The sequence below is a fragment of the Puntigrus tetrazona genome, chromosome 1, assembly GCF_018831695.1.
Source record: "Puntigrus tetrazona isolate hp1 chromosome 1, ASM1883169v1, whole genome shotgun sequence".
In the NCBI taxonomy this organism is placed as follows: domain Eukaryota; kingdom Metazoa; phylum Chordata; class Actinopteri; order Cypriniformes; family Cyprinidae; genus Puntigrus; species Puntigrus tetrazona.
The window spans coordinates 13,829,340-13,846,637 of record NC_056699.1 but is presented as its reverse complement, the minus strand read 5'-3'; the positions used below and the strand labels follow the sequence as shown (position 1 = coordinate 13,846,637).

Here is a 17,298-nt window from a genome sequence, read left to right as displayed (position 1 = left end):
TGTGGGAATGTGTGGCACTTTAGTGTCATTGTGAGAAATTTTCTAACTGCTCTTTCCTCATGCAGCACTGGTCCATCTCCACAGCATAGCACTTTGATTTGACTGACTGGATGTTACAAAGTGCACTTGTCTTTCATTTTTATCCCAGGGGAAAAGGTTGTTCTAGTGGATCTACACGGATGACACCCCAGAACAACAGTTTCAGATCTGCACAGGGATTAGTTGGATCTGAAGGGAGGCATGGAGCTGAATATAATAAGCAGGTAGTTAACTAGGCAATTCAGAATATATATCAGCAGAATTCAAGTTTAAAGTTCAAACTTCAGTCAAGTGTAGCTTTTCAATTAGATTGCATAGCCTCACGGGTGACTTTTCGTGTAAAATATAACCTATCAAGTGTGTACAAATGATTTAATATATTAAAGTATTAAATTAGATTTTTTCATCAAGCTAAATGCTACACGCTCATCTGAACTTTCCATTCATCAGAAAAAATGCTTTGTGTTTTTAAAACAATATTAACCAGCGCTTATTCATAACAGTTTTTTTTCACCAAATCGACCTACTAGAATAATTACTGAATGATCATGTGACAATGAAGACTGCATGCTGAAAATATAGCAATTTTGCCAGCGATTTTAAGTTGTAATATTTCACAATAGTAATTTTTTGCTGCATGCGTGATCAAATAAAGACAAAGTGATCTCTGAAAAACCAAAAAAATTGTACTGACTCAAAACATGTGAACAGAAAAAGTGTGTCTATGCATGAACGCATGCATGCAATCTATTCTTTATACGACAAGGATCTATTTTCACCACCATTTCCCATTTTCATTGTCTCATCCACTTCACGTTGTGCTGCGCTCAGAGATGCTTTCCTGTACTGGGGCGCTATTGTAACATCGATATTTCAGTAAAATTTCAGAGGGATTCTGTAATGTAATCTCCAGTGGTGATCTGAATTAAAGCGCGATGATCACTGAAATCACTGTCTATTCTGTGGCTGCTCAATCATCTGTTTGAATTTGTGTGATTCAGGAAAATGAGAAATTAGAGGGAATGAGAAGTCTGCTTTAATGGGGCGGAGGAGTTAGCGCTTTCGTTCCTGTAGATGCCTCATTCACGAACAAAATCAGACTAGATGATATAGCTCAAAATAGTCCCGTTTGAGAAGATGAGTTATTGTGGATTTGGATAAAGGACTATGGACTTCCAGGACTAGGTCAAAGCAAGGTTTTCCAGGTTTTTAATTCTGAGACGTTTACGCCATCAAGACGGACAGAGAAAACGAGTTGGATTTTGACATTTTGCACGCTGAAATCAAAGAGTGACAAGATGGTGACGGGCTTCACACACGGGGAAGACTCGGCTCTGAATGACATCAAATGGATAACAGATGCTGGGGAAAATCACTGTCTGGCCACCAAAGTCTGAGTGGCATCAGAAATCAGTGAGCGAGGAGAAAGCAGCAGTGAGGCATCTCCTATGGTGCAGGACGCTGACGGCTCACTTTGCCCCCACCACGGAGGACACACGAGAGAGAGAGATACACAACAGATCGACAATGTCTGGGAGATGCAAGCTCTCTTTGCAGCAGCATCTTGTTACTGCGGCAAAAACAACTCAAGCAGCTGATGAGAACTTATTCGCAAGTACTCACTCCCTCGATTAACATCTTGTGAAGTTAAAGCTGCGTGTTCAGAGAAAACAACATCTAGCGCTTCTGGCCAAAATACAAGGGAGTTGGTTTCTCCGTGAAATGGTGGTCTCATCCGAATCAGGCAAGAAATACTGCATAAACAGGCCAGGAGCATCTACAAGTGAAAAGACTGCAAAGAATCAAACTGAATGCAAGAGGACAACAGGAGATTGACTTATAAACTTTACGGTTTTAAAGTTGAAACACCTTGATGGACTGTTTTTACAAAGACTGAACTTTCCTCCCTAACAAGAAGTTAATTAATAGACTGTCGCTGTGTGATTACTTGAGAATTGTGGACGCTTTTTATCAGCGTTTGGACTCTCATTGGTGTACAAGCGTAATGTTACATTTTCCCAATTTATTTCAGATAAAGAAACAAACTTATGCACATCTTGGATGTCCTGAGGGTGATTACATTTTCACTATTCCTTTAAGCAACTCAAAATACACAAAATGCTCTAATATTCCTTTTGCTAAATTGGTCCGCTTTCGCTTTTGTCGTACATTTCTTTGAAGCTTCATGTTTCTTCAGCACTCTTTAGCAGTGTTAAGGTGTCTTACCAATCAACTTGGGCCTCAGAAGACAAAACACTGTGCTAATGAGCTGATGAATTTAATTAGGTGTCTGGAAGTTAACTTCGCCAATTAGAGGCGTAGATATATAGCTTTAGAATAACAAACATTACAAGACGAGAATCAGAAAGTAACAGTTGTTCCATAATTCTCTGCATGGAATTGATTTGGGTAATTTATTGAACTCCTTTCAAAACTGCATTTTTAAAAATCACTTAAGAGAAGGCATGCTGTATTTTTATTGCACGGTCTAGAACCAAAAAACTTAATTCACTCCAGTAATGTCCAACCATTAAATCACACTGAAAAAAAAACAGTTCAATGCTTATCAGAATCTTGCCTGCAATTTTAGTATTTTATAATAATAATAATAATAATAAACAGAAGGTGTAAACTATCCACAATCATCTAATAGATGTTCACTTTTAATAAGTTTCAAAAAGCAAGATTTTTTATTAATATATATATATATATATATATATATATATATATATATATATATATATATATATATATATATATATATATATATATATATATATATATATATATATATATATATATATAAAATCTCAATTAAAATACTTTTACTTTCCCAATATATTTAGTGTTTAATAAAAGTGAACTGCACAGAGACCACATGAGCTGCAACAAAACTCTTTACTGTGATGAAGCAAAAACGCTACATGGCAAAGAAACCCGGGTTCTCCACAGCAGCTTTTGTTTGGTAAAGTAAAACTTAAAATGAGAACTTTAAAACTAAACCCGAAACAAGTTTCTTACGTACAAATTCTAAAAAGCTTGAAAGTAAACCGGGGCGGTCGCGCCAACATTTAGTTTAAATGAAATAAAACCATCGACGTTAAGAGCACAACGGATTTTTACAGTTTTTAAGGCACTCAGCATCAGCTTCCTCAAATAAACCACTCGGTAACGAGAGTCTTTGGCTGCAGCACGAAGCCGCCCGGGCATCAGTCCTTGTACTCGGTGTACTTCTTGGCAGACCCGTGAACTTTGCTGGCCGGGTACTTGAGTCGGTTAAGGGCCATTTTGCGGAGGACAGCTTGAGGCAGATCAACGTGGCATTTCTCTGCCAGTTCGACCAGATAGATCAACACGTCGCTGAGCTCCTGGGCCAGGTGCTCCCGCTGCGGCTCGGTCCAGTCCGGCAGACCCTCCTCCACCTCCCCGCGCCACTGGAAGAGCTCCGCCACCTCCCCGACCTCCCCGACCAGCGCCAGCAGCAGGTTCCGCGGCTTGTGGAACTGGTTCCAGTTCCTCTCTTCCGTGAATTCAGTCTGCATGCGGCGGATGTCCTCAAGAGTGGGCTCGGAGGTGAACGTGAACCCTCAGCCCGGTCACGCTGGACTTCTCCGCTCCCGTTCGTAGATGGGCGATCGCTGGAAGTGTCACCGCTGTGTTTGGATCCGATCCCGTTTTGCTGCAGCGCCATTGTAATTTAAAGAGCGAAAGGCAAATCCTGAAAGTAGAGAAGCGCTCAAAGATGATCGTTGACGTGCAGGACCATGCGCGAATCTCCCGCCACCAGCTGCCCCACAGATATCGATACGCGGTTTATGAACGCTGTCATAAGAAGTCGCCGGAAACGTTGCTGTTGCACTACTGGCATTATGGGAGTTGAAGTTTTTTATTTATCGCCATACGTTATACTCGCGAGTTCCCGGCGGCTCAGTAAAACTACATGTACCATCTTCTCAAACACAAACACAAGCATGGCAACCTCCTCATCGGGGTACAGCAGAATGTTCTTTAAGCTAAGAAAATATGCTAATAAAACACAAAGTTTATATCATATTGATAGTTTTAATTTAGTGATACGGACAATATGGACGTCTGGATCCAAAACTCAACTTCAGCACAAAGTCCGTACTAAAAGGTAGGAACCAAATGTCCCCAAAATGTTGTAGGTTGTAGACAGGCATTCTGACATTTATCAACATGACGGATTTGAGGAATGGTCTTTCTCTGGTTTAAAGGAAATAATTATGTGTGTGTGTGTGTGTGTGTGTGTGTGTGTGTGTGTGTGTGTGTGTGTGTGTGTGAGAACAGACTGCAGATTTGAAACTTGAGAGGTGGGAGACCCATACTTGATTTGACCCTGACTTTACATGTCCTCTGAAATAAATTATACATTATTTGCCATTAGTACATACCTGCAAAAATAATACAAAATCGAACATTTAAATTGAAATAAATTAAAAACAATACACACACACAATGCCACAAAATAGCTATTGTAAGAATATTGTCACTTTTGACAATTGAATTTGTCGTAGTGTAAGTTACAGTGCCATCACTTTCAGTGCCACCAACTCTTCATCTCTTCTAGTCTTCCTCAGATGGTTGGTGTTGTGGGTCTGGAAATCCATGCTCAGATTCAGTCCACATCAAAGCTCTTCTCTGGATCTCACGTTAGATTCTTGGCTCCACCAAACTCACTTGTCTCACATTTTGATGCCTCATTACCAGGAACACTGCCAGTATGTAAATGAATTAAATGCCACGCATATATACACACACACCAATATAATTCATCGCATTTCATTGCAGTTATAAATTCTGATGAATGTCTTGCTGCTGCATTTCCTAAGGTACTGAACAGAAGATGCGTGGAGGCTGCTGTACTGACAGGTCTCGCTCTCAACTGTACCATCAACAGGAAGTCACTGTTCGACAGGAAGCACTACTTTTATGCAGACATGCCCGTGAGTTTTCTCCCCTGCGCACACATAATGAATTTGTCAGCATTTTATCTTCACATTCCAAGGGATAGAAGTGCTGATGACACAAATGCAATGGACAAGAACATCTTTCTTCTTGCGTCCAACTCTATGTGGTTGTTATTTTTGATTAGATGCTTTATGGATCCATCGTTTGTCAAAGAGACATGTGCATATATCCAGAGCATCACTCTTTCTTTCTCTGAGGTTTAATGTAGAAATGATGCTGAACTGGCAGGAAAAGAATAGCTGCCGCTAATGTAGATGAATGACAGCGTCTGCTCTTAAAAGCTTAAAACATTCAGGCTCTGGTCTTGGATTTGTGAGGCCAAATAATTTTTTCTTTTAATGTTGTAGTTAAAAGAACATGAAAATGTTTTAGCGGTTCTGAGAACACTGTACTCCATAAAACATGCAGTTTAAACTCACCTTTTGTAAATATCCTTAGAGCGATTAGAAAATAATTAAATAAATAAGAAGTTGCACTTTGTGATGCATACGCCTCAATTCATCACAGGTTTCTATAGTCCTCAGCAGTAACCGCCCACTTTCTCAGTGGCCTTGGTAGCAGAAGTTTTTCTTCTTCTTCTTCTTCTTCTTTTTATTAATATAGGAGTTTTAAATCTTTTCAACAAGGAGTTTTAAGACATGAACCAATTCAGCCATCTCTGATACTACTCACAACACTGTAACATTTCATTTGAAGAAAAAAAGGAAATCACAAACAGGTAAAAGACTGTACATTTTAGTTTGAAAATGAAGTTTAGTAACAACAAAGAGTATTGCCCTAAAGTTGTAATTTTAATTCCCTTCCCTTGAATGTAAAAAAATATTCTACTGTCTTTTGAATTGTTGCAGAAAATACGTTCTGTGACAAATAAAGCTTTATGATTCTTATATGTTTTTGTGCATGATCATTTTGTGCACAAATCCTTTATTTAAGACCTGAATACAGTCAACAGTAGTAAAAAGCCAAACACAGGATTAAAAAAATCTATGGTTGTATGAAGAGATTGAAATAATTGGCTTTAGAACAATTGGCTAATCTGTATTTTCTGTATAGAATTCTTGATTTTATATATGTATATATACAGAAATAATATTTGCATGTATATGTATATATGCTGATGTTAATTTTTAATTGGAAGAGGGGGAGGGGGGCACTGTTGAGTCAATTTAGTATATTTCCTGCTTTTTACGGTAACAGTGCCTTTTCTTATTGGTCAGTCTATTTTGAGCAGTAAAGGCAATATAGTACTTTACCAGGAATTTTACAACTTCATCATTATCATCATTAAAAAAAAAAAAAAAAAAAATAAATAAAAAAATAAATAAAAAAATAAAAACCCATTGTGCTCTGTTTATTTTTTTTGTAACAGTTGTTTGGCTATATTCTGTTTACTCTGATTTTGTTTACATCAGGACTCGTATCTCTTGTGTAAAGATACAGCATGCGAGATTAACTCATGATTAAAAAGTATTAAATGTAATTTTAAATCTGACACAATTTTAGAGAGACAAAATATCAGACAAAATTTAATTAGTGTATATATTTGGGCTGTGCAGGCATCCTTTCTGTATTATTTATGTTGTAATACAACATTCACCAAACGGATTGCAAAACCATTTTTTAAGGCAAAATAATCCCAACTAGGACTGATTCTGACTGAGTTGGCTCAGACATCGAAATGGAGGGAATCTCTGACTTACGAGGAATTTGTCGCTCTTCATTAGTTTCTTCAGTGCTTACTTTTTTTTGTGTGTGTGGCAATGATGAATTAGTTGATCAGGTACAACACACAGATGGTAACGGCTAATTGCTTTTTCTTTCCTTTACTCTTTTGCATGCCAATAACCATGATAAATTTGTAGTGGCTTTTGGTCATGGAGTTTCCATAGCAACAGTTATGAGTGCTCTGTTTTGCTTTGCAGTGAAAGTGAAGGAGGTTGAAAATGTAGCCAGATCACGAGTATCCATCCGTATGCGGTTTCATTTAGTCATAACCTTAACCCTGGCCTTTCAACCCTACCCAACCCTGTCAAACACGGATTTGACTCTAATGTGTGATGACAAAAAGATCTCTCAGGTTATACAATAATGATGTTTTAAGGTCATTCATTTAAAATTGCATGTAAACCAAAACACAGCATGGCTTTGATGCTACATAAATCCAAAAATGCTAAAAAATTAAATACAAAAGGCTACAGTAAATTTTGAACGCCTAAATAAAGGCCTGAATTATACTGTGTTAGAATATTATAAATACAAAGTTTTCAAATTATTGTTCCGTTAAAACAGAAAACAGTTATATTGTATAGTAACTAGAAGTTTTTTTTCTTTGAAGGCAAAGCTGAATTGTCAGTTCAGTTGTGCTGTTTAATATTTTGTAGAAATTATGATACATTTTTTCCTCAGGGTGAATATAAAGTTTAAATGAATAGCGTTTATATTAAAGATTAAATGTTTTTTTAATACATAAATTAGAAGGCAAAAACTACGAAATATATAATAGAAACTAAATAAATATAAAACTAAATATTGTATTTGAAAACTATAATATTAAGTTATTTGCAACTGAATTATATATAACATTTATTTTTATTTAATTTAATAACTTAATGCTGATATTGGCAGAATCTGTTAGTTATCTGTTAAGTTTAATTCATCTGTTATTTTTATTTTGGATCTCCTAGCACTCTTCTGTTGTTCGAAAATCTTTGACCAGAGACAAATGTGTAATATTTAGGTCTAGATGAACTAGCGATTATACCCATCGTCGTTTAGTTGTGTAACAGATTGGTGTTTTGTGTTTTTAGGCAGGCTATCAGATCACCCAGCAGAGGGTTCCAATAGCAGTGAATGGCATGTTGGTCTATAGTCATTTTGAAGATCGCAGAAGACGCCAAGTTGTAACAAGAGCGTGAAAATCAAACAGATCCAGCTTGAGCAAGACAGTGGAAAGAGTCTTCACGATGATGAGCGAGTCAGATTCTCATAGATCTCAACAGAGCAGGTGCTGCTTCATCACAAAAACATGAAGAGTGTGTGTCATTTGTAGACAGTGTCTGTTATAAACACTGTGTCTCTCTGTAGGTGTAGGTCTGATGGAGCTGGTGATGGAGCCAGAGATGTGCTGCGGAGAGGAGGCAGCAGCTGCCGTCAGAGAGCTTCAGCTCATCGTGCAAGCTCTGGGCACCTGCCAGGCTAACATGGCCGGTGATTTAATGCATCCCCTACAGCTAACATTGATCAGAACCTTTTAATAGTATATACACATTTATTCCCATGACTCGGTCTCTGGCACAAATCAACGTAAATAGCTTAAAAGGGTGGTTTCTTAGTCTAAAAACAATATTTTGGCCAATAAGCTCCAAAATAACTTTTCATAATAGATAGGTTACATAGTATTTAATAATTGTTTAATTGTAATAAACTGCAGTATTTACATATCTTACTAATATTTAACTATTGTATTAACTGTTTTAACAATCTAATGCAATTAATGCAATTTCAAATTTCTTAAATTTCAAAAAAAAATTCTATTTAAACATTTGACTAATGAAGCAAACTAATTATTGAATCAGTGAAAAGGACAGTTTTACCAAAGTTTAAATTAAAAATTTGCTATGGAAATGTCGTCCAGTGCTAACTCGTGTTAATAAAACATACATAGTAAAACATTATATTATATATAATGAAAATATTTACATGTATATTAAATTCATATATATATATATATATATCATATGGTTCTACATATATATGCATGCATATGTATTTATACATCATACAACATACAACTTTTATCTTTGATCCAATTTATTGTGATTAATCATTTGACAGCGCTTTATTATTCATTAACTAGCCCAGATAGTATTCTGTACATCGCCAAGATTAGCCTTGTGTGTGAATTTTGTGTTCAAATATCCAGTCAATATTTATATATTGTAGAAACTTTTTTTATCGTTGAACTATATTTAACTTATGGCAACATTTTCCAGACTGAAGCTAGTGTGGCCGAAACCGAGAAACAAATAGGGACATAATAAGCACAGCTGCTGTTCCATCCGAGCAAAAATTATTTGATTAACCTGTGCTAAAGAATAATAATGTGCTTTTGATCAGATATAACTGCAGTACAAGATTATGAGATGCATTATGTGTCTTTAATCTGGATTTAAACAGAGAGAGCATGTCTGAACTCCAGTTGTTAACAGGAAGGCTAAGACAAAATGTACCTCTACCCCTCTTTTGATGGACTTTGCTATCCTTGGTACTACTAAAACTCAAAAGAAAAAAGATCTATGGGGGCGGTTGAATTGTAGCGTTGTAGAAGACTAGTTAGGTACAGAGGAGCTAAACCATTAAGTGTCTTATAGGTAAGTTATAATATTTTGTAGCTAATACAGAACTTAATAGGTAGCCAGTGCAGAGACTATAAAATCTGTGGTTTCTCTATTGAGTGCAGTGCATTACAATAGTCCAGTCTAGAGGTCAGGAATGCATGAATTAGCCTTTCTGCATCAGAAAAATGTTTCATAGCTTGGCAATGTTTCTAAGTTGGAAGAATGCCATTTTTGTTACATGGGAAATATGATTTTCAAAAGACAGTACATCCATCTAGATGCAAATCCAAGAGACTGTTTGGTGTTTTTGGTCCAATAGGTATTACCTCCGTTAATTTAATAAATTAAAATAATATTACATTTTAATTAATAGTAAAGAAAATGATTGGTCATCCAATCTTTTACTTTTTAACACACTCTGTTAGCTTGGATAATTCAGAAGTTTCATCCGGTCTTGCATTTATAGTTGAGTATCATCAACAAAACAATGGAAACTAATCCCATATTTTCTAATAATATTACCAAGGGGCAACATGTATATTGAAAATTGCAGAGACCTAGGACAAATCCTTGTGGTGATTGAGATGACTCCCAGTTTAAATGCACAAAATGGTAGCTATCTCAATGGGAATCTTAAAGCCTGCCCTTGAATAACCGTATATTTTTGTAAACTGTATATGAGTGCGTCATGGTCTATAGAAATCCAGTCTTTAATCTGGTTACTCTATATGGCTTCACTAAAGAGTTAACTTGCTCCCCGTTTCTAGATTCCCTGCTATTTGTATTTTGAATGCACTGAGATGTTCGAGTTCTTGAAAGTAAATATGAGTGAGTCATAGTTTCAATTACGCACTTTAAGTAAGAACATTGATAAAATGCAGTGTTTGTGTAGGAGACAAACATTTAAATGAGAAAATAACTGACCTGTTTCTCAACCCTTCTCAAAGTGTCACTGCTCAATCAACCCATTGTCTTCCTGTGATGAAAAATTCAATAGCTTTTGTTTAATCAAAACCCCCTGAAGCAAAATACAGCAAATTGTTTATCTGGTGCAGACTATTCAGCGGTGCACAGGGCACTCCAGAATACTGTATTTCATGCAAATAAATCATTCAAATTCAAATGTATGCAGTGTTTGTTAAGCAGGGGTTTTGAGAGCTGTGGATGGTTGAATTGTAATGACTGTTTGGAGGGATTCTCATTTTTTTCTCTCTTCTTGTAGAGGGGCAGCTTAGAGTTGATGCCAACGTGTCCGTGCATCGACCTGGAGAGCCTTTGGGAGTGAGGACGGAGGTCAAAAATATCAACAGCGTGAGGCACCTAGCTAAAGCCATAGGTACGAACTTTATGGATGTCAAGATCTCCCTTCTGGTTTGAAGAAGGTCTTTTCTAGTTGAAGTATAAACGTACAGTGAAATCTCTTTGCTAGTCCTCTGTACAGCAAGACGCGTCGAGGGAATGAAGTACACTTTTAGCCAGTGGATTTCAGAAATCTTTTAATCATGCTGCATTGGTATTCACGCACACACTCTGCGCTTTAGTAATAGCTGGAAGTCACTTTTCTTGTGCGGTTGTCAGATTTAGCCTGGCATCGGTTGGAGGGAATGAGTGTCTCTGTGTAATTATGCCAGAGCTGAAAGTCAAACTGCAAACTCCAGATAAGCAACACGAACAATAAGCATTCTCACCTCACTCCGTCGCTGTCTCATGTTAAATGCTCTGTCAAGATGCGCACTGTCGAATAAAGGCCGCAGAAGCCGTCGTCTCTGGCGATGAAACGCGCATGTACACGCGCATATCACAATAATTTCAAACACCAAGTTGTTTTTGAAACCAGGAGTTTCACTCAAAAGGAAATCTGACTGAGCCGATCCAAGAAAATAATGAGCGTTGAAGACCCACGTAAACATGCTTGTCAGGGACGGGAAGATTAAATAGCGCTGTCAATAAAAGAGAGTAAACTGAGAAAGTAAAAGAGAAAGTTATACAATTTAATAAATATTTAACGCGTTTTGTAAAGACGGCTATTGTACTGTGATAAAACTAAAGGATTACCAGAGGTTTTCTGCAATAGAACAGCCCCCCGCCCAAAGCCCGTTTAAGCAGTCATGAGGAAAAATGCTGATGTGCAACCATTTTAGAAGTACTTTAGGGTCTTTTGTTGGCAGAAGGTTGTGGTTAGAGTTTGATTGGCTCTCTCTTGGTACATGTTCCATAGACTACGAAATCCAGAGACAGATGGAGGTTCTACAGAGCGGTGGGACCGTTCTTAATGAGACCGAGCATTTGACAGCAAATCTGGGTAAGGAGGCCCAGAACAGGCATATTTCTACAAGCGCTGCATTCTCCTGTGATATCAATTGGAACAGAGCAATGCAATTAGAGGATCTATGTTTTACATGCTTTGAGTCTCACATTCTATATTGGTTCCTGATTGCCTTAAGTCGCAGCCACTTAATATTGTTCACATTGGATTAAATGTTTAGTGTCTCATGGCTGATCACATATATTGAGCTTTACATTGCACACACTGAGCTCGGCTTCAGGTTCAGTCAATGTTTTTAGCAGAAGAAGAGACCCCTCTGCTAACCTTAAACGGTTCCTACCACTGAAATAAGAGTGCAGTGCAATACCACAAATACAATGAAGATTCGTTTCATAATTAAATATTTTGATTATTTAAAAAAATGTAATTTTATTCATTACAAAAACATCAATGCACGTTACTCACATATTATTACTTTGAATTGAGCTGGACAATAGTAAAAGTCACGACCTGTGTGATTCATTAGGTACTATACTGCTTGAATCAGTCAGGTCAGGCTTTTACTAATTTTTTATATAAATATATACATTTTCAGCAAGGATCTTTTCAAATGTAACTGTATACATTTTTTAGTATTTTTTTAAAATGTCAAATATATGAATAAAAATAAGCAGAATAAGAACTGTTTCTTGAGCAAAAAAGTTGAATGATTTCTGAGGGATCGTTATGTGGCACTGAAGACTTCTATAAGAGGAATAAACCCCTTTTACGATACTTGAAAATATAATAAAAGAAACTTCTTTTAAAAACAATAAAATATCTTACTTTAGAACAGTTGTTCAAGTAAGATTGATTAATAAAGGCATTCTTTATACACCGTCAAACCAATATTGTTCATTTGTCCATGAACTGGGCGCACTTGCCAAGCGGTCATTGTTTTTGTAGACCGTGCAGTAGCCAGACGTTATCCTGGCATTTATTTTGCGATGCATGCCTCCGTGTCTCATGTTCAATTCAAAAGGCAGCCTCACAACTCGCAAAATATAATTTCTTGTGTTGTGGCACAGTAGATTGCCCAACACTGGTCGAGAGTGATTCAGGAAATGCTGCGTTTACTCCTGTTCCCCTGGTCTTTTTCCTATCTGTCTGTGACAGAAGATGAATGCGATCATTTGACCTCGGTGGTTGTGTCATGTGTTGACTTGTACACAGCGCCAGACACACACACACACTAACTCATGCTCTCTACACATGACAGAGCAGTATTACTGCGAGCATCTGCCCGTGAAATAAAAGTCACTTCTCACAGCTGTGTCCTCCTGCTCTTGGACATGATCTGCTAGCGCAAACCACCAATCTAATAGTGCTTAGCACGCAACCTTCTGGAATACTTTATTCTAATTAGCCAGTCGCGGCGGTCTGTGGTCAGACATCTTTGCACAATAGAAGCTAAACTACAATTGACTTTTGGTCTCTTTCTTCTCGCGTAATTTCTAGAAAATGCGGCGTTATTTATTTGTCGTTTGGTAGATAGCCATGCGGTTATCAGGATAATGCGCAGCGAGCAGGTCATTATCGCTAAATAAACCCCTTCGGGATGATAATTGCAGGATTAATCTGAAAAATAAACGAAAGGCATGCAATACAGTTTAATATACGGTAGCGTTCACATGTCGTGTTTAAATGCATAGTTCTATTATGGATTATCATTTTTGGGCGAACTATCTCTTGAATGAGCTAAATACACTTTATTAGATATAGTAAGTAGTTTATTACGAATTCACCGAAGAAGGCAGAACAACTGTTGCTTTTTGTTCTGTCTTTTGATTATTCAGATTAACATGTATTTGTTAATAGTGTAATAGAATATAAAGTAGAACACCAAGCAACTGAAGTAAATTAATAAAACTGTGAACGTGCCATAATGCTTGCATTAATTAATCGGGTGAACATGGATACCGGCCAATAGTACTTTTCTCAAAATGGACACATTTTAATTTTCACCAAAATAGCCGTCTCCATTCTGTCCTATTTTCCCTTCTCCCAGTTTGGTGCAATAATGACTAACTGACTATACATTTTCCTGCATATGTACATTACGAATAACTGTAACCATTGCATCATAAGATGCTTTGCTTGCAGCCTTTTTTGTCTTTAACTATAACGTATTTATTATTTATCACTCTCTCACCAGTAACACAGTTCCAATGAGGGATAAGGAAGGCCTACAAGACTACAGGTGCGTATAACCCTCCATGACCCTTTCAGGTGAGTGAAATCTGCTCCATCCTGTGGAGTGCTACAGGGAGTCAGGAAAACAAGAAAAACAAGGGAGGACAGTGCAGAGAGTGATGGAGCAGAGCGGAGAGATGGACAGCGCAGGATGAAAGAAATCCAGGTGAAAGGAAAGCAGCTGAAATTCTGAGATTCTAGACCAGGGAGGAAGAGAGATGGATGAAAGTGAATACGGTGACATAGAGAGAGGGAGAGAGAGGGACCGGGGGAATAAAACAGAGGACAGGAAGACTGGTGGCAATGTAAAGGACTGAGGATGCATTTCCTGTGCTGCGATAATGCGGCTGCAGACCCACATGAAGGAGGAGGGAGGGTGCAGTGCCATCTACAGACTATGACCAACATAAACGTGTTGAAATGATTTTCATTGACACGCATAAAAACACACACACACTTTGTAATTATCAAAGTATCCTGAAATGATCATTCTTTTTTTTTTTTTTTTTTTTTGATGATTTCTGATGAATCGTGTGACAATGAAGACTGCTAAAAATTCAACTTTTTAATAAACTCGATGTTTTTTAAAAAAATTAAAAATCTTATAAAATCTTATCAACCAATTCAGCATTTGCTATCTGTTTGGAAAGAAGTCAAGTTCATTTCTCTTTTTCTTTTCTGACAGAAACAAATAACATGCTTAATTTGAATATCCAATCTGAGGTGTCTTGCATTTATGATGCATGGAAGAAAGAAAAAATAAATAAAACGATATATATACATGCACACACATATATATGTGTGTGTGTGTGTGTGTGTGTGTGTGTGTGTGTGTGTTTAAGTTATGCACATTTGAAATTGATTACAACAACAGGCTGTTTTATCTCTTAAATTGTTACATTAATTTTTGAAGAGGTCACCCGTTTTTTCTGATGGGCCGCCTCCGGGGAGAACGCTTTCAGACCGAAATTGGCCAGACATGTGTGGCTGCTGCGGGTCGAAGAGATACATGAGAGGGGTCTGACAGAGAGACGCAGAGGGCTGGAGATTAGTCCACGAGATGACACGCACGCCGCGTGAACACAACAAATGCTGGCTTATCTCTGCACCTGATAAGAACACGCTCTTGTGTTTCCCCACATGACATGACCTGCCCGAGTCCCTTCTTCTGCTGTGTCGCATGTACATACATCCTCTCTCTTTATCTCAGGTTCATGCCAGAGCCCAACCTGCCGCCGCTGTTTGTTTATGAGAGCGACGCTTCGGTGCCCGCTGGTGCTGACCCTGCCCAGGTCGTGGTGATCGACAGGATAAGTGCCCGGTTGCCAGAGCTGCCATCTGTGAAAAGGACAAGGCTAGTGGAGACGTATGGCATCCTGCAAGAGCACAGCTTCACGCTGGTGGTGAGGAAGTCCTCATTCAAGCTGTGCGTTTATTTCGTGGAACACACATTTCCAGCGTTGTTACATGTAACAGAATTGTGTCACTTAAGCACAAAACAAATGTAACTAATGCAACAGTTAAATTAGTTTCTTATGAAATGTTAGCGATTACAAAAGGGGTTGCATCAGAATATTTTTTACAAATTTAATTGACTTAATTGACTGCTCTAAAATACGAGACACTAATTTCAGGGGTTTATGACACATTTTCACACATTCTTTTCACCTTTTTTCCTATTTGGGTTTGTGTTTTTTTTTTCACAGGGCATTGTTAGGTGCCAGTGTTTCCTGTCATAGCTTTGCAAAGATTTGATTTCAAAGCTGAAATAACTAATCTTACTCTGATTTTAAATTAGTATTTAACATCAGAAAGATCTCAAAGTAAAAAGAGGTGCTTAAAATAAAAAAAAAAATTCAATTATACTCAAGTGAAGAAGAATTTTGAAAATATGACTAATCAGTTTTCTAATGTATATTTTATCAGTTGTCTTTCATTGGATAAATATAACGATCATCATCATAGGTATTTAATATCAATTTAAAAGATTTTAATTCTATAATAACTACTCTGCTTCAGAACGAAGACGGACTTGTGGACTACTTTGAGAGCGTTGTTCAGGCGAGCGAAGCAGAACCGAGGAAGGTGATTGGCTGGGTGATCAAGGACCTGATGGGAAATCTGAACAGTCAGAGTCTGAAAGTCTCTCAAAGGTGAGCCAGCACTGAGAAGAGTCACTCAATAGCTGCGATACGTTCGAAACATTGGAAAATAAATTAGAATAAATAATTCCAAGAGAAAAGGGAGACTTTGTGTGAGTGCTGGAGGCTTATTTCCAGTCTGTTTGTTTTATTCCTTCTCACCAACATTGTTTCCAGTCAGTAAGTAATAAATAATGGAAGCTGTATTCACTTCCTGCCGGGGGATGTATGTATGGGAGTGTTTTTCTGGGACTTTGCCAGCTCAGTGATCAGAAACTGCCTCGATGATCACTTCTTGTCTTCTTAAGTTCACTAATACGTGAGAGGGGCCAAACCGTGTGAACACGCACAATAAGAGAAGCCTTGTTTAACCCGTTCAGTAATGAGTTCTCCTGGGTCTTAATGTTTCTAATTCTTGTTCTCCGAGACTTTCATTCTCACGTGTCTTTCTGTGAGGGCAATCTGCTGTTACTTTCTAATCTCCTCCTCTCTTTCCCAGTCCCATCTCTCCACGCGCTCTTGCTGGACTGATCAATCTTGTGGAATCTGGTCATATCTCATCTTCAGCAGCCAAGCAAGTAAGTGGAAAAAAACGTCAACTGGAATCAACTTTTACAAAATGGCCGAAGAGTTGCGAGATGCAGGCCTGCTTTGTGTTCGCATGCGCAGGTTTTCCAGGAGATGTGTAAGACTCCAGAGAAGACAGTGGACCAGATCGTGAAGGAGCAGGATTTGTGGATGATAAATGACAAAGAGGAGCTACTAAAGATCTGTAAGAGGATTGTGGAGAGTCACCCTGGGGAGGTAAATCCAAACATTGATCTTCAGCCAATTCAAATATCTAAAATTATTACTAAAATATAACTTATGCAATCATTTTTACAAATTAACTTTGTCGTTGCAGGTTCAGATTATCAGAGGGGGCAATAAGAAAGTAATTAACAAACTGATGGGTGAAGTTATGAGAGAAACCAAAGGCAAAACTGACCCGGTCCAAGCCAGAGCCATTCTAGAGAAAATGGTCTCTTGAATTACCCAGCATGCCTCTTTACGGCTCAGTGCTGTGTTCTGGAGAAATGGAATTTTCATGTTTGTACACTTGTCTGTACAACTGTTCCAGAAAGTCCTGTTAATATTTACCGGTCTGATAAACAAATGTTCTGTGCGTCAAGGCTGTGTTTTATTTCTAAAGAGTTAAGGATTTTATTCTTCACAGCTCAGTTAATTCTGGCCTCTAAGACATTTATCACTCAATGATCATCGATTCCTTAATAGTAAGCTCTTGTGAGAAAAT

General features: G+C 37.8%; 2 protein-coding genes across 2 annotated transcripts; one reads left to right on the top strand and one right to left on the bottom strand.

The window, feature by feature from the left end:
- Positions 1-3,246: 3,246 nt before the first annotated feature.
- LOC122350619 (dCTP pyrophosphatase 1-like) lies at positions 3,247-3,860 on the bottom strand. Its single transcript, XM_043247273.1, is given in 2 exon segments — positions 3,247-3,625; positions 3,628-3,860. Coding segments are annotated over 2 exon segments (480 nt in total). The 5' UTR covers positions 3,731-3,860; the 3' UTR covers positions 3,247-3,248.
- Positions 3,861-3,973: 113 nt separating this feature from the next.
- LOC122350606 (glutamyl-tRNA(Gln) amidotransferase subunit B, mitochondrial-like) lies at positions 3,974-17,175 on the top strand. Its single transcript, XM_043247248.1, is given in 16 exon segments — positions 3,974-4,174; positions 4,628-4,778; positions 4,890-5,003; positions 7,836-7,929; positions 7,932-8,000; positions 8,003-8,032; positions 8,113-8,235; positions 10,588-10,701; positions 11,584-11,640; positions 11,643-11,667; positions 13,826-13,870; positions 15,074-15,266; positions 15,883-16,016; positions 16,504-16,582; positions 16,674-16,808; positions 16,909-17,175. Coding segments are annotated over 16 exon segments (1,653 nt in total). The 5' UTR covers positions 3,974-4,010; the 3' UTR covers positions 17,035-17,175.
- Positions 17,176-17,298: the final 123 nt, after the last annotated feature.